This window comes from Ptychodera flava, chromosome 7 (assembly GCF_041260155.1).
Source record: "Ptychodera flava strain L36383 chromosome 7, AS_Pfla_20210202, whole genome shotgun sequence".
NCBI lineage: Eukaryota > Metazoa > Hemichordata > Enteropneusta > Ptychoderidae > Ptychodera > Ptychodera flava.
Genome location: NC_091934.1, coordinates 22,079,815 through 22,103,630, shown reverse-complemented (window position 1 = coordinate 22,103,630; position 23,816 = coordinate 22,079,815). Strand labels below are relative to the sequence as shown.

General features: G+C 37.9%; 2 protein-coding genes across 9 annotated transcripts in view; one reads left to right on the top strand and one right to left on the bottom strand.

The window, feature by feature from the left end:
• LOC139137022 (zinc finger protein 493-like) overlaps positions 1-23,816 on the bottom strand; it is a 32,541-nt gene that overhangs the window by 5,261 nt on the left and 3,464 nt on the right. The window contains exons 1-3 of one of the 7 annotated variants that reach the window (XM_070704934.1): positions 20,813-20,948; positions 9,253-9,390; positions 323-445 (exon numbers count right to left, since the gene is read on the bottom strand). In XM_070704934.1, the coding sequence (XP_070561035.1) occupies positions 323-445; positions 9,253-9,390; positions 20,813-20,948 (397 nt within the window). Of the gene's footprint in view, positions 1-322; positions 446-9,252; positions 9,391-10,657; positions 10,848-13,129; positions 13,230-20,812; positions 20,949-23,816 lie in introns of those variants that run through there. The other 6 variants (XM_070704937.1, XM_070704936.1, XM_070704935.1 and 3 more) reach the window with 6 other exon arrangements.
• LOC139137024 (zinc finger protein 99-like) overlaps positions 10,969-23,816 on the top strand; it is a 36,077-nt gene continuing 23,229 nt past the window's right edge. The window contains exon 1 of one of the 2 annotated variants that reach the window (XM_070704947.1): positions 10,969-11,225. The gene's annotated coding sequence lies outside the window, so the exon portion shown is untranslated. Of the gene's footprint in view, positions 11,226-21,117; positions 23,045-23,816 lie in introns of those variants that run through there. The other variant, XM_070704946.1, reaches the window with a different exon arrangement.

Here is a 23,816-nt window from a genome sequence, read left to right as displayed (position 1 = left end):
CTAAAATATGCCAACTCCATTCAGAATTCTAGCAAAGCTAGTGCCAAGGATCCATTTCTAAAGACAAAGTACAAAGTCGTTGCCTGAATATTATAAGTTGAATATAACCATCGATGAGTTTAGCAAACTGTGCTGGTTATTATCAAACAATTTTGTAGCGGGAATGATAACTGGTTTATCATTGCATAAATATACAATGGCTGATAAAACGTTGCAGTGCTTTTGCAATGTGATGCACACCATTTGCTCGATTTATGAGGAAGGCTAAATTTTCTAAAAAAGACTTGATTAAAAGCTATGTTCATTACTACCCCATACTTACTTTTCATTGGTAATAAACTGTCATTAAATTGCTGACACAATGTTTTTGAAAGCACTTCAAAATGTCTCGCTAGCTGATGTAGCTCGTCAAAATCTCTTGCAGCTTCAAATATTGCGGAACACTCTGAAATATATAAATACAATATTTCAAAACCTTGCAATCATTAAAGCACCTACCAACTGTACAATTTGACAATACAGAACAAGAAATGAACTTATGATCTGTACGACTCTGCTGTTGTTTTGACAGAATTGAAGAAGCCTTTAGCAAACAAAGTCAGAGTGCACAAATCAAGGGAAATTGTGGGTAGCCTCACTTACTGTCTATTACTTTGGGTCAAGCTATCTATTTAATGCAGTCAAGCCAGCTGGACACAGAAAGGCCAGACCATGACATTGTTGCGAGCATTTAAAAGGCGGCAGTGCAGTGGGATTTTTGCAACAAAGTGTCAATATCTGAACTGATGTTCATGTACTTGGATGACAGGCATAGGAAATGATGGCCAATGAAAATGTATTTTCGTTGCATTTTGATCATTATGTATCACTCACAATTACAGGGAAATTGCGATTGCATACAGCCTCTGAGTATTAACAAAAATGGTTGTCAATGGGTCACCAAACTTTTGAGTGTTACTGTTGTCCATTATACTATTTTTCCTTTGGTATGAAAGTGGGCAAGTATTCACATCAAATGACTAGAAAATTCAATTCATTGGCAGAAAAATCTTGAAAATTAAGTCTTTTCTTGTCTGGTTAATGAAAAGATATCCCTAAATTAACAGATGCATGAGCTTCTAGGCATTGTCACTGGGCTTCCAACTTCAGAAAATGTTAGCCAAAGTGGATACCCAGGGGAAAAGTTAATTTCAAACGCTGTTTAAAACCGCATACTCCATACTTTCATATTTTGCCACCTGTATTAAACCAAACCAAAATTACCTACATCCCTGTATAATGGTTGCTCCATAATCTATACTTGTGGCCTTCCCATGTAGCTGTGATAATTGTAGCCCACCGACCACGCGGTGGCTTTTTCCATCATGTTGGCATTGGCGATCAGTATGCCAGTACTAAAGTTAGCGGCGGCGCTTCACCGCCAACACAACAAAAAATGGAGTGTATGTTGACCGGTGTCAGTAGCCAAGAGCTGCCCCACATGGCTATCGACACTCCTGTGACCTTCATAAATGTAATAACCTCCGTAAATTTAATATTAACGACAAAGGTTATGAAAGCATCGACAAAGGTAATTAAAGAGCCAACCATTGATGCAACAACCTGGACACAAACGTAATACACAAATTAAACATAAATGTAATAAACTTGAGCTTGTATATGTGATCTTTTGTTTATCAATTCTCTGAGTAAATAATAAACCTTAATAAGATTAGTGTAATATTATTGCATACTTTCTTAAACTACGTTTTCTTTCTAATACATTGAGAACATTGTCAGAAAACGGCGAGATAAGGACGTGGAACAGCATTTCTAGACACTAAGGCAGCGTTCAGTTATTATGGTCGGGGTGGGCCGGCAAATTCTTCCTGCGCAAAATTAGAAATAAGTAACCCCCCCTACCTATTGCACCAAATAAATGATGACCCCCACTTTTAAGATGAAAAAATTCATGACAGCCCCCCCCAAAAAAAATTGCTTGAGTAAAGCTGCACACACAAAGACCTCGGCGGATATAATCGAGAAAAAAAAAGATTCTCAGGTTTTTTTAGATGACCCTCCTTACAAACTCACAAGGTGTTAATGTTCAGATTTCCCCTTGTGATTTGCTATAATGTTGAAATTACCCCTCAAAGGGATTGGACAGAGGTTACAGGTGGTTCGCAATATTTTTGCGCAAGCGTGTGTATACAAAATTTGATATTTGGACTTAATTAATAATTAGCGGTTGATAATGTTGATTCACTATACAAGGTAGTGTATGAGAAAACTATGTAATACTTTTTCAATACAAAACTATATCTATGCATTATAGATATTTGATAATTGACATAATGTAGTTAAAGGCGGAGCCTCCCTTTAAAAGAACGCCAAGGTATGGCAGCGTTCATTGTGTAAGTGGACACCAAACAGGTGACACGCGGGCACACGCTCCAAAAAATGCCACTTTTTATAGTTTTCCCCGGCCGCAAAAACACAGACAGACTGCCAAGCGGTCAGCACGAAGTTGCTGCAGATCGAACTCTGTGGTTATATTCAAAGACTAACGCGACTAGAAGCCAATTTTTTAGGAAATTCGAGCGTTTGTGGTGGGGAATCAATGACTGTTGGGGATTTGAATCGACCGTGAATCAAAAGCTTGCATAAATTCTGTTTGCAGGATTAGCAAAATGTGACAAAAGGTTGAGACCAGTTTGTGTAATTAATGTTATAGAAATCAAAAATCGAACTGGCCAAGCGTTTGACTGGGAGGAGAACTCCACTAATGCAAGAACCTGGGATTGAAAAGTGCGGCTTTAATTGGAATAGTGTTGTTACAACTGTTATGTGGACAAAAAATTTGACTTTAGAATTTCAGCAAAAATGTTCATCCATTATACATGGAAGTCTATGATAAAATTGTGAATAATTTTTTTTCAATGAAAAACTTGCTATACTTGTGCATATACAGACGTTGAATAATTAACATAATTGTACTTGATTAGAATATGATGGTTAAAGGTGCATATTATGTGTACAAGAAATCTGATTTTGGAATTTCACTGAAAATGTTCATCCACTATACATTGGAATCTATGAGGAAACTGAACAATTTTTTTCCAATACAAAAATAGGAAACCTGTGTATTTATGTATTCTTGATTATTAATATTAATGTACTTGATTAGACTGGGATGGTAACAAATGGATGTGTTCACCAGAAATTGGATTTTGGAATTTCACCGAAATGTAGATTCACTGTACATGGGAGTCTATGAGGAAACTATGAATATTTTTTTTCAAATACAAAAATAGGTAAATCTGTGTATTTATGTACTCTTGATTATTAATATTAATGTACTCGATTAGACTAGGGTGGTTACAAATGGATATGTGTGCAAGAAATTGGATTTATAATTTCACTGAAATGTTGATTCGCTATACATGGTAGTCTATGTAAAAACTATGAATACTTTTTTTCCAATACAAAACTATCTAAATCTGTGTATTTATAGACATTTGATAATTCATTTTAAAGTACTTAGTTAGACTAGAATGGTTAAAGGTTGATATGTGTGCAAGAAATTGGATCTTGGAATTTCACCGAAATGATGATTCACTATACATTGGAGTCTATGAGAAAACTAATTCTTTTAACAATGCTAAATTAATTTGTGCTTTTATAGATGTTTGATTGATACAAATGTACTTGATTCAAATAGAATATTTGAAAGTTCAGATGTTGACAACAATAATGATATTGGAATTTCAACTAAATGTATTATTTAACTTTTCATGGTACTAGTAGTATACAGGTAACTGTTAAACAATTTCCCTGACAAAACTTGTTATATCTCTAATATGCAAGAAATAGGAATTGTTCATTGCCCTCAGTGAGCTCAATTTACAATAGGACAAGCCTCAGAGTTGCCAAGTAAAGATGTTCATGTGACAGAAAATTATACTTTTGTTCAGATTTATAGTTATGTGACTTCAGAGAATGAAATCATGCAGCGAATCATTTTTATCTCCCAGAATATTTCTGAACACTGAAACTGCTTTTTGACGGCACGGATACTTTTGAAAATTAAGTGACCCCCCTCTGAGCTCTTTAAAAAATCACATGACCCCCCTTTGCAGGTTCCAAATTTAAGGTGACACCCCCCATCCTGGATTTTGCCAGCCCACCCCCGGTAGTAATAACTGAACGCTCCCTAATGATGACACAATAAGGAAGCGTCAAAATAGACAGTCATCAAACAGTGATACAACAAAAGTTTGCAACTGATAAATAACAGAGAAATATGCAACCTTGTCACGGAAACTTATGACACAAAACATATTGACGAGGGCTACTCATAATTGATGAAATCGTTATAGCGAAATGGCAAAATAAGGGATTGGTCAGCAATAACCGGGAGGGAGGGACAGTATCTTTCAAAGTGAATCTGAAGATAAAATAGTGACTTTAAAAAGTGTTTGCAACAAAAAATTAACCTAACCCAATTTCCCTTTGCAACAAACAATGACCCCTCCCCCTTCATGTTACAGCCAACATCAGTAATATTTTATTTGACTTACAATTAATGAGTTAAAGATATGATTAGGTGACTCATTCCACCAATTATAAGGCTATCTGGAAGTTACTCATTTCTAAGGCACATGTGTGAAGTCGAGGTCAAAGGTCCTGGTTATGTGACATTTTGACAGAAACCTTTGCTCACATAGTCTTCTCTGTCCATCACAAATTTGATCTTTAGCTCTATAGGCTAGCATATTAGCATATGTTAGAATTTATTTTTCAGTTTCTTTATTTCTCTATCTAGCTATTTCGCCATTTCGCTGTTTGCAATTCGTTGATTACAATAAGCTGTTGACGAGAACATATATCTATATTTCAATCTAATAAACACAATACGAACACTACCTTGAACACAATATAACAAAATTGGACATCCTAGCATCTTAAGTGAAGGAACAAACTTCAAGTAGTACAACATAGGAACAATAAATTATTCCACAGTTCATCCACAGAAGATAAATCTGAGGCGACTGGTAAATTTTCGAAAAACACCTTTAAATGATTGTAGTTTATACAGGCTCTGTACTATGGAGAAGAGACTACACAGTACACTGACACACAGATTACTGCTGTGTCTAATCCTGGCTAATCAGGTCTCTACACAAAACATTCCAAATGTAAATAGTACACAAAGCACACTAGACGCAAACAAATAAAATTTGTGTGAAATTGCATTACTGCTATATTATATACAAATATTTAAGGGCTAATTCTTCAAGTGCGATGAAAAAATCTATTTATTACATTTATGGTTGACAGGAATTACATTTAGGGGTGATTTTTGTCATTAATTAATTAGCTAATTAATTTATGGGTGTATTTTATTGAAATTATGGTCGATGTTACGTTTATGGAGATAATCACATTTATGGAGGTTACAACCTCAGACCAATTCTCGAATCCTTTCAGAATCAAGCAGAGTTACGTCGAGCATTCCTTGTTTTTTAATAAGTTCATGACATTTTTTTCCATAGTTAGAGTTATAAAGTTGTAGAAAAATATATCCCTTCAGGGTCAATAAAACCTAAGTTTGTTCGTGAAGTTGACTATTGATACCCCATTGGTAGGCAGCCTACAATGTCACATTGAGACTGCAATATGATAACCACAGTGGATGCATAGAAAAGATTCTGGGGATTTCTAAATAAGGTAAGTATGTATGAATTTAAGGCCAACTGGCGAAAACGGGAGGGGTGTCAATACGCCAAATACAAGGACAGTTGGCTATTGACACCCATCGGATAATAAGGCGGCCTTCTGTTGCACTTTCAGGACTGCAATATGATGACCACAGTGGACATGGAAGAATTATTTTGGTTTGGTTTGTTGTTACAAAGCTATATTTGTAGTTGTACGACTTTGAATGCTCACTTGGGAAAATACAGGAGTATCAATAGCCAAATACAAAAGGCAAGTTTTTGGCTATTGACACCACGCAGTAAATAGCCTTGAGATGCCTTATATGGCTGTTGACCCCGGGTGTCAATATACTCGACCTAAAAAAAACACACGACCTAAAAAACAAGTCGACCACGACCTTGTTCCTGTATTTTGTTTTCTGTTTAGCTGTTTGCGAACTCATATGTACTGCATAAGGAGTTGTGGATAATTAGACCATGCGCACGGTAAACGAAGCTATTCTCGACTGCGAATCATCCGGGTACTTGCGGTTTTTTACGTCATTTTTGCGTCACAGCGCCGTGAAGGGGTTCGGGTTTTTCAACCACCAAAACAATATTCAAAGTTTCAATATACTTAAATGACATGACTTTTAGTTCTGCTTTTTTCCACACAATTTCTGTATCATTCGCTCTTCTGTATCGTCTGATCTCTCATTCACCTCGCTCGTATGCGTTTCACCTACTGACGTCAATCCGCGGTCGAGAATTGCGTTTGGCCTCACCTCCCCCCTTTCCTAAACGTTAGCTGCCTCACCCCCCCCCCCCCCCTTCCCTAAACGTTAGCTTAAAGGCATGGTTCAGGCGTCAGATTGTCTTGCCAGGAAATTCACTTACGAGATTAAAAATTTCAATGGAAAACAAAAGGTTATGACACTTTCATGATCCTTTACAGACTAGAACAAACTCGATCCCTGAGATCGATTCCCCTGTGCGAAAATCCTGATTCTGTATCATACCCACAATCGGTAATGACGTGGCAATGAATATACCGTGTTTTCAATCGGGTTCGAACCCACAACATACAGTCACCTAGTGGAGAAGCAACAGACAAAAATACTCGGCCATATCACGCACGACGAATCTGCTCTCACCACTGGTATAACCCCTCTAAAATCAATCTTTGTTCACGCCAATTCGACAATAACGCAATGTATCTAAAACGATACCGTGCACTGAATCACATGTATTATCAAAAGAATGGTGTAGCCAAGGTGCCGCACTGGCCTGGTACAGGCCAAACAGTATAGTGCGATATTTTGCGATACAGTAAAACATGGAACGAGATGTTGATAAGAAACCATGTACTGCGATTTTTGCACACGGTAATCGAAATACAGTTAACCCCCGCCAAACCCCCTCCCCACCCCGCTCCCTCGCCCTAAACGCAGAAGTTACGTTTGCAGTGTGCATGTTTTACAGGTATGGGACACGATCCCAGCGGTCGAGTTTGTTCTAGTCTGTAAGAGGATTATGAAGGTGTCATAGCCTATTTGTTTTCCACTCAAATTGTAATCTAGTAAGTAAATTTCCTGGCAAGACAATTTGACTCCTGAACCATGTCTTTAATTATTCACGGCACCTTAGGGCCCTGTCACACCTTGACGATTTAGCCAGCGTATGCCGACTTATCAAAATTCTCTAAAACGTTGGCTTGCTGAACTTAAACCCCGGTTCGAAAAGTCCCGGGATAAGGATTAACTGAGGTGTTAAGAAGATTGTGAGCCGTTTCTGTCTTTTGCCTTCTTTTGAAATTGCAATCATTATATACATATGCTTTTAGATTTTTGGCACGGGGGTAAAAGATGTATTTTTCAATTTTGGGCGTATGCACAGCGTATTCATAACGTACTTATAGGTTAAAAATACGTTTTGGGTACGCTAGACAATTATCTCGACGCATCTCGACTTATGAGTAACTTACAAGTAACGTGTGTCAACGTGTGTCAACGAGCGCATAAGCTACCTATAACTTTAGGGACTGGTCAGTTTCTTCGCCCTGGGGGCGGAGAATTATTTTTTGCCGACATCAAAAAGTGGCTGAACCCCCTACTCAAACTTTCAAAAAACAGGGTGACCCCCTATTCAAACTTTCAAAAAACAGGGTGACACCCCCCTGCGCGAAACAAAGGTAAAACAAAAGGTGGAATGTAAATTGAATAATTCAGTGTATGTATGTATGTATGTATGTATGTATGTATATATATATATATATATATATATATATATATATATATATATATATATATATATATATATATATAATATATATATATATATATATATATATATATATATATATATATATATATATATATATATATATATAATATATATATATATATATATATTATATATATATAATTTTTGGGTATATTCAGTCATTCTGTGTTTTAATGAAATTGTTGTCGTGTCAGTTGTAAGATAGGAACTTAAAAGTGTCAATTCTAAAGTTTGAACACTGTATTTTTAATGAGCTGTGAATGTATTCCACTTTATTTATACATAACCAGATGCCCAGAACTGTTGTAAAAAATGTGATTGTGAAATATTAGTGCATGTTGCTTTCTAATACTGAATTCTCATAGAGAAAACAGAAAAGTATCAGGAACTTGTCATGCTTTTCATATGAACTGCGGATTTCATAATGAAAAGTACACTTTGCAAAACAGATTTTCAATTTACAGACATCAAGATATTTCTGACATATATCTCTGATATATTAATTTACTGTGCCCAAAGGGCACGCTGAAAAATATTAAACATGCATCCAGATATCTCTGATATATATCTGATATATGAAAGTCATGCAGCTAAAGGGCATCATGCTGAAAAATATTATTTGACATTTTAAAGAAATGCGCCCAAAGGGCGCGCCGAAAAAAATTAAACATAAAGATATCTCAGATATATTTATGTCTGATATATTAAAGTTTTGCACTAGGACGGGGCTCTGAAGAATATGTCTTATTATTATTATTATTAAAGGTACGAGCCCGAAGGGCGCGCCGAAAAAATGCGACTGAATGATGAAATTTGTGGCTGGCACAATGCATTTTACTCAAGTATGAGCCGTATCGAAATTCAAAAACACACTGACCCCCTATTTGGCATTTCTTTTGAGTCCAAAAGTCTTTTTTAGTTCAAAAACATGCTGACCCCCCTATCACCAAAGTCAAAAACAGGGTGAACCCCCCCCTCATGAATCCACCGCCCCCCAGGCCGAAGAAACTAACCAGTCCCTTAATGCGGGACATGAGCCATACGCTAGCATACGTCAAAATGTTTTGTGCATGCACAAAACTTTTCGACGACCTCGCCGTACTACGGCGTATACCAGCGTGCTTCAGCGTGCTCTTTAAAAATTTTACCCGTACCTTATTCGACGTAAGCCCAACGTATCAATTTTTCATACGTTGTCATACGCTGGCTAAATTGCCAAGGTGTGACAGGGTCATTATGGAATTTGGCATACATGATACTATAAATACGTCTTTGATATCATCGCTCATACCTTGAGAACTGAACAGAACGTCACAAGCATATATACCAGCACTACCAGTACAAGGACGATCGGTGTGACCGGCTGTATTCTGGGTCTCCCCATCCGACATAGTGCTGATCCTGTCCATCATCCCCGCCGACTTCATTTCTGCTGAAGAAATACTTCAAAGTGTTTCAACTGGGTGACAGATGTGTGCCAAAAGTCCCACCGTGATTTAACGCAAACCATAAAAAGGCAAAGACCACTTAGTCAACTGCAATTTCTCGATTGGGTTCAAAGTTAACCTGGGGGTTACTCCCTATATTTTCATACAGGGTGTGCGGTCCAAGCCGAAAACATCAACCAATGCAAGCTGACTTATTGTTAGGCATAAATAAATAATAGGTTTGTTGCTGGTCATTGACCCGTGGCGAAAATGATGCGGTGACGCGGGTTTTTTTTTTTCAATTGTTTTTTTTTTGGGGGGGGGGTGGAATTTGATACATATTTTCCTTTTTTCCATAGGGGCAAATGAAAAGCTGGAAAATGAAAGAGTTGACGCGTACACTTTGAAATGATGCGCGCGATGACCAGAAACAAAATCAATTTCTTTTTCGGCCTTAGGGATTTCAAGCTAAAATAAGACCCGTAGTTAAGGATTTACTCATTAAGGTAGTAGAGTACTACGTAGTAATCCATGATTTACGATACAAGCCCTACGAAACCATTAATCAAAATTACATGAATAGAGGCTATAGACACTCATTGGTTTCTGTGCCGGCCTTAAATGGCACTGTACCACTGCAATATGATGATCAAAGTGGATATATAGAAAGAATTCGCAATTCACTGGATTTCTAAATACAATACATGTTGTTGACAATAACTGACGTAAGTTTTTTGACGAATATGGAGATTAACTTTGGGAAAAGCAGGAAGGCTGCCAATAGCCAAATACCAGGCCAGTTGACCATTGTCATCCCGGTATCAATTGCCCTGAGAAGCACTTTATGGCTATTGACACACAACTGTCAATAGAACTTGGCCTGAACAATATGTCGGCCATGAAACGACCGAGTTCGTATGGCTTTCTGTCCCCTTAGCTGTGTGCAAACTCTATATGTACTGTATTTGGGATTTGATATACATAAAAAAACCGGCTGTCAATAGCCGAGAGCTGTCTCATTTGGCTACTGACACCCCCTGACCCCTTCTCGAATCCTTTCAGAATCAAGCAACGTTATGTATGTCGTCCATTTCTGCTTTTACTAAATTGATGGTATATTTCCATGGTTAGGGTTATAACGTTATTTGGCATACATTATACTGTTAATATGTCTTTGATATCTTAATTGATAACCGGCTGTCAAGAGCCAAGAGCTGTCTCATTTGACTACTGACACCCCGACCCCTTCTCGAATTCCCTCATATATACCAGCACTACCAGGGGAAGGACGATTGGTGTCACCGGCTGTATGCTCTGTCTCCCCATCCGACAGAGGGCTGATCCTTTCCATCATCTCCGCCTACTCCATTTCTGCTGAAGAAATACTTCAAAGTGTTTCAACTGGGTGACAGATTGGCGCCGAAAGTCCCACTGTGATTTTTATGTTGACCATAAAAAGGTAAAGACCATGTAGTTAACTGCATTCCGACCGGGTTCAAATTTAACTTAGGGTTATAACGTTATTTGGCATACATTATACTGTTAATATGTCTTTGATATCTTAATTGATAACCGCTGTCAAGAGCCAAGAGCTGTCTCATTTGACTACTGACACCCCGACCCCTTCTCGAATTCCCTCATATATACCAGCACTACCAGGGGAAGGACGATTGGTGTCACCGGCTGTATGCTCTGTCTCCCCATCCGACAGAGGGCTGATCCTTTCCATCATCTCCGCCTACTCCATTTCTGCTGAAGAAATACTTCAAAGTGTTTCAACTGGGTGACAGATTGGCGCCGAAAGTCCCACTGTGATTTTTATGTTGACCATAAAAAGGTAAAGACCATGTAGTTAACTGCATTCCGACCGGGTTCAAATTTAACCGGGGGTTACTCCCTATATTTTCATACGGGGTATGTGGCCCAAGCTGAAAACATCAACCCATGCAAATTTCAAAAGCTGATCCATTGTTAGGGATTTTAAGATAAAATCAGATCCATAGTTAAGGATTTACTCATGGAGGTAGTAGAAGTACTATCTCCATGAGTTACGATACAAGCCTTACGAAACCATTAATCAAAATTACATGAATAGAGGCTATAGACACTCATTGGTTTCTATGTCGGCCTTAAATGGCAGTGTACCACTGCAATATGATTATCAAAGTGGACATACAGAAAGAATTCGCTGGATTTCTAGTAAATAGAATACATGTTGTTGACAATAACTGACGTAAGATTTTTGACGAATTTAGAGACTAACTTGGGGAAAAACAGGAAGGCTGTCAATAACCAAATACAATATGCCAGTTGACCGTTGACACCCCAGTATCAATGGCCTCGAGAAGCCCTTTATGGCTATTGACACACAACTGTCAATAGACGTGGCCTGAACAACAAGTCGGCCGTGACCCGGCCAAGCTCCTATGGTTTTCTGTCTCCTTAGCTGTGTGCAAACTCTATATGTACTGTATTTTGGATTTGGCAAACATTATACCGTTAATACGTCTTTGATATCTTAATTGACACCCGGCTGTCAATAGCCAAGAGCTGTCCGATTTGGCTTCTGACACACCCCGACCCCTTCTCGAATCCTTTCAGAATCGAGCAAAGTATGCTACTGTTGACCCCTCGTTGTCAAAAACCTGATTTTTGTTCTAAAGTCGACACCCACATTGGTAGGCCGCCTAATATGGCACATAGAGACTACAATATGATGATCACAGCGGGCATTAAGAAATTAATCCGTGGATTTCTAGATACGATACATGTTGTTGAGAATAACAAAGTTTAGACGAGTTCGGAGGCCGTAACTAGCAAAAAACACGAGAGGTGTTAATAGCCAAATTCAAGGGCCAGTTGGCTAATGACACCCATAGGTAGGTGGCTTGCAGTAGCACTCGGAGACTGCAACATGATGACCAAAGATGATTATACAAAGAATTTTTTGGATTTCTCAATAGAATACATATTGCTAAGAATTTAATACTAGGGTCTTTGCGACTTTTGAGGCCAACTGGCGAATCATCATAAGGGTCAATACGGTCAGTGGCCAAATACAATGCCAGTTGACTATTGACACCCATTGGTTACTATGACGGTCTTCAATGGCATTGTATGACTGCAATATATTCAGCTAATTTTGGCCAAATTTGGAATTGGAAAAATACAGGAACGGGTGTCAATACCAAATACAAAAAGCCAGTTGGCTAATGACACCCGGGTGTCATAAGACTCGGCAACAAAAGAAAGTCGACCACGGCCCAGTCTAGTTCATATGTGTTTCTATCTCCTCTTTACTCTTTAGTTGTGTGTGAAATCTATGTTTACTGCATTTTCAGATTTGGCCCATATGATACTGTAATATCACCGCCCATACCTTGAGAACCGAACAGAACGCTGCAAGCATATATAGCAGCACTACGTGTAGAAGGACCGTTGGTGTCATCGGCTGTATTCTGGGTCTCCCAATCCTACTGAGGGCTGTTCTTGTCCATCATTCCTGCCGACTCTATTTCTGCTGAATAAATACTTTAAAGGGATGCAAGTGGATGACAGATGTTTGCCGAAAGTCCGACTGTGATACTTATATGCAGATCACAAAAATACAAAGACCACGCTGTAAACTGCAATTTGTCGATCGGGCAGAAAGTCAACCCCTTGGGTACTCCCTGTATTTTCATATGGGGGTGTGCAACCAAATTTGAAAACAGCCCATGCAATCTTCAAAAGCTGACCCACCTTTAGCTCCGCTTTCAGCAAAACGGAGCTTATCAAAAGGATGATTGTCAGTAGTAATCCGTCGTCGTTGTCGTCGTCGTCCGTCCGTCCACCGTCCGCATGTCACTCGTCAACAATCGCCTTCTTCTCTGAAACCGCATGATTGATTGCTTTGATATTTGATGTGCAGTTCACGTGGGATGACCTCAGTTAGGTTTGTTCAAATCATCGTGAAATTTGCATATTTGCATTTTTGGTGTATTTGGTCAAAAGATCTTGTTCTTCGAAACCGTTCGTCCGATTGCTTTGAAATTTAATATGCAGTTCATGTTAGGTGTTCTCAGTTAGATTTATTCAAATCGTGCTGAAATTAGAATATTTGTATTTTTAAGGCGTTTTTTTGTCATTTTAGGTTAAAAATTTTTAAAAAATCTTCAAAACCTTTTTGGGGATAATTTTGGTCAAAACTTTATTTATCAAAAAACTACTTGTCTGATAGCTTTGGGTGACATGTTCTAAGGAATGATATTTATGTGATATGTTTAAATTATGATGAAATCTTCAATTGTGTATGTTTGCAGCTATTTTGCCAGGCCAGTGTAATGAGCTATAAAAGATTTCCACTTTCATCAACACATGTGTCACGAATAGTTATTCTCAGCATAACACAGCTGGGCTATCTCGGCCGTTAGACTGCTTGTTAGGGATTTCATACCAAAATCAAACCCATAGTTAACGATTTCAACTACAACCCTCACGAAACCAAAACTCAAAATAACCTGAATATTTGTCTTTAGAGTAATATATTTCCCATAAATCTTTGAAAAAACACCTAAATTAAATGACCAATGAAAATTAAGTGTAATTTTTTTATTTCAAAGTACCACATTGTAATGAATTCAATAATGGGCTACATACTAAAAGTAATTAATCATATTTTTAGGATAATTATGATCATGTCATATGATACTGTAAACCCCTATATAGCATAGACTAACTGTGAAAGCAACCCAAGAAGGTAAATATCTAGTGTTTCCACTGGACAACTGACAGGTAAGAATTTCAAAGTTAATTAAGGGTAACACATGAGAGGCCGAGGGAAGAGAACGTAAGAGAGGTGTCCCCCTCTCATGTCGGAAAGTTTTAGAAACTGTTGTGTGCACTGGTGTAATATGAGAGCCTGTGTTTTCATTTTGTTTTGTACTTCGTAAAACTGTTTGAAATGGCACAGGATACCCCAAGGGGGAGAGTGCGAGAGGGCGTGTCACTCCTCTTGCATCAAAATTTTTGAGAAATTGACATGTCAACGGTGCAGTGATGCAGTCTGGTGCAACCTGTGAGGTGACTCGGTGTATTTTTGCACTAGGTAAAATTGTTTGAAGCTGACATTGAACACTGAATATTTTTAACACGATTCGAACTAATTTGGGATAATTGGATAGTGAAGTAATGTATGTTAAATCTGCAAATGTAAGCTTATCTGCATTTCTTTTTAAGTTATACACTTGTTTTCATGAGTAATTTGTAATATTGCAACATTCAGCTATAGGGCATATAACACTTTTGAAAAATTTGAACAATATGAAGATCCAATTCTCCAAAATTATTCCAATCGTGTTTTTGTACAAGCTTTGCATGATCAGTGTTTGAGTAACAATATTCAATACATTTGTACCTGGTACACTTAAGATCTCAGTTAGGCAGCGATTGCAAAGACTTCGCAGGACTAGCAAACTAAAATGAAATAATAAAAATCATAGGTGAAAAAACCTCTCTAAGTTGCCAGAGACTGCAAATCAAAGACTTTCTATGAGGGTCAAAATCAATCATTATATCACCAAAATATCCCTTATTTTCATTCCAATTCACTTCATAGACAACACTACACAACTCTACTTCTCGAACTCATCCAGGCGAATATCACTGTTTGTGTACGTTGTCACAATATTTATCTCATAACACGGTCTGAAATTTGAAAACTCAATTCTAGCTCATTGTTGCTGATCAGGAAACAATTATGTCGTACAGACACTGTAAATTCATAAAAACTTATTCAGCCTGAGTATATAGTTGATATAATCAAATCAGTTGACTTGATGTTAGTAGGCGTCACGAATCCGTACGCTGCTGGACAAGGCTAAGACGTAAGCAACTTGGTTTCATCATTCAAATTTGCTGCAGCTTTATTTCGATGTAAAACCAATGGCGACTTTGAATATACAAAATGTAAAGACACTGACAAAACAAACTCACATTTCATACCGTCCAAAAACACATAGCTAACAGAAAGTATTATAATAATAGTAATAAGTTATAAAATAATTAAAGCGATAATTTCCAGACTTCACTATTGCCAAAAAACGAAATAAAAAGTAAGCGGAGCGGCGAGCATAGGTCATCCATACTGGATACATGCTGCATACTGCAGTGGCAAAGGTACGGTCGCGCCTACTTAATAGATCATCATAGAATGGATGAACAATGTTTGCTGGTATTGATACTTTTGACCACCCAGAGCTTTGACATGTGAATTTAATTTACTGTAATCACAGAGTAAGATAGACAGAGTGGTAACGCCTGCATGCCTTTTGTTCCATGGTCGTCTCGGTAGATTATTGGCTTTTCATATTAAAATGAGCTTCAAAGATGTTAAACTTTTTGGAGGCTTTGTTTGTGGTTGATAATTACACGAGATTATGCGAAATATACGACGAGATGAGATGGCATCGTACTGCCAGTCGCGTAGCAACCATAGTTACTTTGTGAGCTCTCAGGCCAGAAACACTGCTTCACGCCAATCAAAACAAAACACGCCAGCAGTTTCATAAACATGTCCTTCCTTGACGCACGTGTCAAAGACGGTATGACTGACCGTAAGCCATTGAGTAAAACCAGACAGTATCGATAAAAGACTTTCAAATTTGGTTAAAACACACTCATTATATATTCATAAAAATATGAGAGGAATTTTTAAAACGGTAAAACTCACTTTCCTGAAGCCTCAAAACACTCCCGTTTTCGCCAGCACGTCAATTCTGCTCAGCACCACACGAAAACAACAACACAAACTTTGCCGAACATACTTTCGCTTAACAATTGGCGAAAATCCGAAAATTACCGAAGGATTCATGGTCGGCACTCTTCGGAAAAGAGAGGCGAGAGCAACCTGAGGCGAGGCGAACATGGATGGGTTACGTAACCGCTTCACGCCTTAAACAATACCCGTTGCGACTCTATCTATCTTTCTCTATGCTGTAATTTACATCGGGATAGTGATGGGAAAGACTTATCTTGATCGCATTTGTATCAGTAAAGTTTTCTTGATTGTTACATAAATATGGTCGGGACAAGACTGAGAAATTGGACAAGTAATGTCCTTCACTAACTGTACCACATAAATTTAAAATGTATTAACACTTTTGTTATGACTTATAGCTCTTTATTACCCTTAAACTTTATTGGAGATTAGCTGACAAGAAAGTGCATGCTGTCAAATGTCAAAATTGGTGAAAATGGGCTGAGATCTCTCCTACAATTACAAACCTTTGTTCAGTCGTCTTAATTCGACAGGATTGTAAGCATATGCAGTATTCAGTACATAATTGAAATTGAAGATATTCAACAGATGCCTGTGTAAGGAAATGCATTCTTGGTGAAAATATCGGAGGATCAGCAATTGCAGGAATTGAAAATGATCAGAATGGAACATCATTATAATGTAGCCCTTCCTTTGAAAAATACTTCGGAATGTAAGAAATTCAGCTACTCTGGATGGGACTAAGTCACCCTATAGTCCTATATTATGCAACTCAAATGCTGTCCTTCTTCATGGATGAATCAACTGTATTTCACTTACAAGATTAGGAACATAGTTGATGATTTTAGTACCAAGTTTTCAGATCTTGTATGGCTTGGAATTACACAACGCTATATTTCTTGAGAATGCTTTTGTTCGAATGTTTCACCTCACGTTTTGCATCAGTGTGGTTTCTTGCAACTTGAATGGATAATTTGATTTCTCTACAAACTCAGGCTATATTTTAAATTACCATACTTATTGTATTATTTACGGTTTCACACCAGAATGCTCCTTGAGATTGTCACTCCGCTGAAATGTTTTACCACAGTGGTTCATTCACATGGTTAATACATCATAATTTATGATACATAGGAGTGTGCCACAATATCAATGCGCTACCATTACATTCATTTCACACGCGAATGGTCGAACATTTGCCTTGAGCAGGTCAACATATGCTTTCAGACTATGCCAGTCTTTATGTTTTACCATACTCTTAACACTCATGTGGTCTGCTAGTTGTGTGGATCAACATCTGTGCCTTTCGATTGTCTGCATTTCTGCATATTTTGCCACACCCTTTACACTGATACGGCTCGATGTGCTTGTGGGCAGGGGTCAGCATATGTATCTTCAGCTGGTTTTTCCTTTGAACACTCAAAAGGTCTGGAATTTGCGTAGGTCAAAATATGTTCTTTCAGATGGTTATTCTTTTTGAATGTTTTCCCACACACTTTACACTCATAAGGTCTGATATTTGTATGGGTCAGCATATGTCTCTTCAGATTGCTTTTTTGATTGAATGTTTTCCCACACACTTTACACTCATAAGTATAGAAGAATGATGGCCGCAAGAGAAAGGGCTCAGATATCATTGACGTGGACTGTGACACGTTGGGGAGAGTCACTGTTTGTTGCACCTGAAAATTAAGGAGGATCACTTTTTCATTACCAACACTTTTAAAATTAAAAGCTCAGTATTTTACGCAAACTGTCATTTTAAAAAACACCGGCCGTCTCTCCGTTTAGTTTATCCCCTTCCATTACCCAAACGGGGTGCTGTATTAAGGGGACTATGGGGAGCGAGTGGCACCAGCAGTATATGGAATCGATCGTCCCTTTTGCTGTTTGTAGGATTTATTTCATTGTATATACTTCAGTTTCTTTATTTCTTTATTAATGTTTGAATTTATTTCTCAGTTTCTTTATTTCTCTATTTAGCTATTTCGCCATTTCGCTGTTTACGATTCGTTCATTATAATTAGCCGTTGACGAGAAAATATATTTCACTAGGGATGCTAGGATGTCTAATTTTGTTCTATTGTGTTCAAGGTAGTGTTCGTATTGTGTTTACTAGATTTAAAGATAAGGAACAAATTTCAAGTGGGACAACATAGGAATACAGAGAATCTATCAATTATTCCACAGTTTATCCACAGAAGATGAATTTGAGGCGACTGATGAAGATAGTATGGTAAATTTTCGAAAAACAGCTTTAAAGGATTGTAGTGTTATACAGTCTCTCTACTCTACAGAAAAGACTGCGCTGACACACAGATTACAGCTGTGTCTAATCCTGGCTAATCAGTTCTTTACACAAATCATTCCAAATGTAAATAGTACACAAAACACACTAGTCGCAAATGAATAAAATATGAACAGTGTGTGGAGTTGCTTTCCTTTATTACATATACAAATATTTAAGGGCTTATTATTCAATTGCGATGACAAAATATATTTATCACGTTTATGGTTAACAGGTATTACATTTAGGGGTGATTTTTATTATAAATTAGTTAGTTAATTAATATAGGGGTGCATCATATTATTATATCACATTTATGGGTGCATTATATTATTATATCACATTTATGGAGGTTACAACCTAAGACCCCTTCTCGAATCCTTTCAGAATCAAGCAGAGTTACGTCATGCATTCCTTGTTTTTTAATAAGTTCATGCCATTTTTCCATGGTTAGAGACATAAAGTTGTAGGAAAATATATCCCTTCAGTGTCAATAAAACCTGATTTTGTTCAGGAAGTTGACTATTGATACCCCATTGGTAGGCAACATACAATGTCACATTGAGACTACAATATGATAAATACAGTGGATGCATAGCAAACATTCCGGGGATTTTTAAATAGCTAAGTTTGTACGAATTTAGAGGCTAGCTAGTGAAAAAAGAGGATTGTCAATACCCAAATACAAGGCCAGTTGGCTATTGACACCCATTGGCTAATAAGGCGGCCCTCTGTCGCACTGTTAGGACTGCAATATGATGACCACAGTGGACATGAAAGAATTCATAGAGTATTTATAGCCAAATACAAAAGGCCAGTTGGCTATTGATACCACGCTGTCAATAGCCTTGAGATACCTTATATGGCTATTGACCCCCGTGTGTCAATAGACTCGGCCTAAAAAAAACCGACGTGGCCTAAAAACAAGTCGGCCACGACCTAGTTCCTACAACACGATTGGAACTAATTTGGGATAATTGGATAGTGAAGAAATCTCTGTTTAATCTACAAATGTAAGCTCATCTGCTTTTCTTTATAAGTCATACACTTGTTCTTAAAAGTGATTTGTAATATTGCAACATTTAGCTATAAGGCACCTAACATTTTTGAGAAATTTGAAAAATATGAAGATCCAATAATCCCAAATTAGTTAAAATCATGTTCTACATATGCTGTTGGCGAATTCTTTATGTACTGCATTGGGGACCGTGGATAAATCAATCATCTGCACGGTAAACGAAACTAACTGCGTTTGGCCTCAACCCCCCTCCTAAACGAAAGTTTGGAAGTGCGAAAATCCAACCCAGCCTCATTCTGTATCAAACCTACAATCGGTAATAACGTGGCTATGAATTTTCGGTATTTTCAATCGGGTTCAAATCCCAACATCGCCTAGTGGAGAAGCAACAGACAGAAATACTCGGCCAAATCACGCATTATGAATATGCGTCCACCATCACTGGCATACCCCCTCTAAAATCAATCTTTGTTCAGCACCAACTCGACAATAACGAAATGTATTCAAATGGTTGTTACGTTATTTTACACCGTACACTGAACCCCATGTATGTCAAAAGAATGGTGTAGTGCAAGTGCCGCACTGGTCTGGTACAGGCCAAACAGTATAGCGTGTATTTTGCGATACGGTAAAACGTGGAGCGAGATGTTGATATGAAAACATGCAGTGCGATTTTTTGCGCACGGTAATCGAAATACAGCCAACCCCCGCCCCCCTCCCCCATAAACGCGGAAGTTACGTTTGCCGTGCGAGTGTTTTGATTATCTACGGCCCCTTAGGATTCGACTCAGATTGTCGCATGTCCAAGAAACGGACTGTCTCAGATTGTCGCATAAGTTCAAAAAGCGAAATTCGTTCGGAGTGACAGTGGTTAGTACTCAAATTTGATCGATTACTTAGCGATGTAAAGCTGCACAGGGGAAATATATCCTTCAGTATCTATAGAAAAATGCTACATTGTACTCTCAGGCAGACATCAACATTTCGCACTTTTGGACTTTCGTTTAGGGGGAGGGGGAGGGGGATTTGATGTAAAAGAAGGAATTTCGTTTCTTTAACTTATGCGATAATCTGAGACTATCCCTTATGGCCCGCGTGTGCGGGACGTATGAGCCATACGGTGGCATACGCCGAAAAGTTTTGTGCATGAACAAAACTTTTCGACGACCTCGCCGTACTACGATGTATACCAGCGTGCTTCAGGGTGCTCTTATACAAAACTTAGCCATACCGTATTGGACGGACGCCCAGCGTATTCGCCATAGTTTTCATACGCTGGTTAATTGTTAAGGTGTGACAGGGCCATTTTGAAATTTGGCATACATGATACTGTAAATACATCTTTGATATCACAGCTCATACCATGAGAACTGAACAGAACGCCACAAGCATATATTCCAGCACTACCAGAACAAAGACCATTGGTGTCACCGGTTGTATTCTGGGTCTCCCCATCCGACAGAGGGCTGTTCCTGTCCATCATCATCGCTGACTCCATTTCTGCTGAATAAATACTTGTGCGTCAGTCTGAATGTGCTACCACACTCTTTACACTCATAAGGTCTGATACTTGTGTGAGTCAACATATGTCTCTTCAGATAGCATTACTGTTTAAAGGCGGAGCCTCCCTTTAAAAGGACGCCAAGGTATGGCAGCGTCCATCGTGTAAGTGGACACCAAACAGGCAACACGCGGGCACACACTCCAGAAAATGCCACTTTTTAGTTTTCCCCGGCCGCAAAAACACAGACAGACTGCCAAGCGGTCAGCGTGAAGCTGCTGCCGATCGAACTCTGTGGTTATATTCAAAGTTTAACGCGACTGGAAGACAATTTTTTAGGAAATTTGAGCGTTTGTGGTGGGGAATCAATGACCGTTGGCGATTTGAACCGACCGTCAATCAAAAGCTTGCATAACCTCTGTTTGCAGGATTAGCAAAATGTGACAAAAGGTTGAGATATGTTTGTGTAATTAATGTTATAGAAATCAAACATCATACTGGCCATGTGTTTGACTGGGAGGAGAAATCCACTAATGCGAGAACCTGGGATTGAAAAGTTCTACCACATTCTTTACACTCGTGCAGTCTGGTGTCTGTGTGCGTCAACATATGTGACGTCAGACTGCTTTTGCGACTGAATGTTCTACCGCACTCTTTACATTCATATGGTCTGATATTTGTGTGGGTCATAATATGTCTCTTCACACAGTGTGAGAGTTTGAATGTTCTTCCACACTCTTTGCATTCATGTTCTCTAGCAAGTGAATGGGTCAATCTTTGTGATGACAGAGAGCTACTATATGTGAATGTTTTCCCACAATCTTTGCATTCATATTGTTTTATGGCAGAATGCATTAATTTACGACTATCAACATTTTGTTTATGGCGCTCTTGAAATGTTTTGCTACTTTCTTTGTAGTGGCTTTGTTTGACATTTGTGTGCATGCTCAAATGTCTGTTATGGGTGTCATTTTTTATGAATACTCGACTGCACTCTTTGCATTGATGCGGTTTGATACTTGATCGTGTTAACGTGTGTGCTGTTGAAGTGCTTCTCAGGTTAAATGATTTAAAGGTATACTGTCACCTGTTCCAATTTTGCCACAATTACCATGGAAAGAGAAAATCTAACCAATCACAGATTTTAAGCGGGTGGCCGCTTTTTAAAAACAGCGCCCTCACATGGGTGTTTTGAATACCAAGGAACGCCCCTTTGACCATATATGGGCATATTTAGATTACAGGTGACTGTATACCGTTAACGCATTTTTCACACTGATATAGTCTAACATTTGAGTTTGCCAGCATGTTGTTTGTAAAAGTTCTTTTCTCTGTAAATGTTCTGCTCTAAATTGACATGGCTAAAGACCTTGCAATGCAGCAAGCTGGCCATATGTTCTATAAAGTTAATGTGCAGAGTTTTGATTGATCAATTTTTATACAAATTAGATCATTTTAATGGTTAAAATCTGATGGCCGCAAGAAAAAGGGTCCAGATATCATTGATGTGGACTGTGACACGTAGGGGAAGAGCCATTGTTTGTTGCACATGGAAATTAGGGAGGATCACTTTTCATTACCAACACTTTTAAATTTAAAAGGTCAGAATTTTACGCGCATTGTCATTTTAAAAAACACCCGCCGTCTCTCCCTTTAGTTCCTCCCCTTCCTTTACCCAATGGGGTGCTGTAATAAGGGGACAATGGGGAGTGAGTGGCACGACCAATATATGGAATCTATCGTCCCTTTTGCTGTTTGTCGGATTTATTTCATTCTATATATTTCAGTTTCTTTATTTCTTTATTAATGTTTGAATTTATTTTTCAGTTTCTTTATTTCTCGATTTAGCTATTCCGCCATTTACGATTCGTTGATTATATTTAGCCGTTGACGAGAACATATATCTATCTTTAAATCTAGTAAACACAACACGAACACTACCTTGAACAAAATAGAACAAAATTAGCAATCCTAGCATCCCCAGTGAAGGAACAAACTTCAAGTGGGACAACATATGAATACAGAGAATCTATCAATTATTCCACAGTTTATCCACAGAAGATGAATTTGAGGCGACTGATGAAGATAGTATGGTAAATTTTCGAAAAACAGCTTTAAAGGATAGTGTTATACAGTCTCTCTACTCTAGAGAAGAGACTGCGCTGACACACAGTTTACAGCTGTGTCTAATCCTGGCGAATCAGTTCTATACACAAATCATTCCAAATGTAAATAGTACACAAAACACACTAGTCGCAAATGAATAAAATATGAACAATGTGTGGAGTTGCTTTCCTTTATTACATATGCAAATATTTAAGGGCTTATTATTCAATTGCGATGACAAAATATATTTATCACGTTTATGGTTAACAGGTATTACATTTAGGGATGATTTTTATCATAAATTAGTTACTTAATTAATTTATGGGTGCATTATATTATTATATCACATTTATGGGTGCATTATATTATTATGTCACATTTATGGAGGTTACAACTATCAATCAATCAAATTTATTTCACACAAAGAAAAAAATAACTACAACACAAAAACAAATGTCAAAGTAACCTCGTTACAATGTTTCTGGTGAGAACCATGGAAATAGTCCATAGAGACTAATCTAGTCCATGGCCCAAATCTCAAAGAAAAAGTATAACAAAGCAATCATACGTACGTATATGAGACAGACGGGTGTCAGCAAATGAGTGGTAATTGTAATAAAAAAAAATAAAGTGTCAATCAGCAACAACAAATATATAAATATAACACTAAAATAAATATGACACTAGAGTTTGTAAATTAATTTAGTAAATAAGAATGCAATTCCGTTTTGAATAAACTTCTGGATTCTAGTTTCTTTA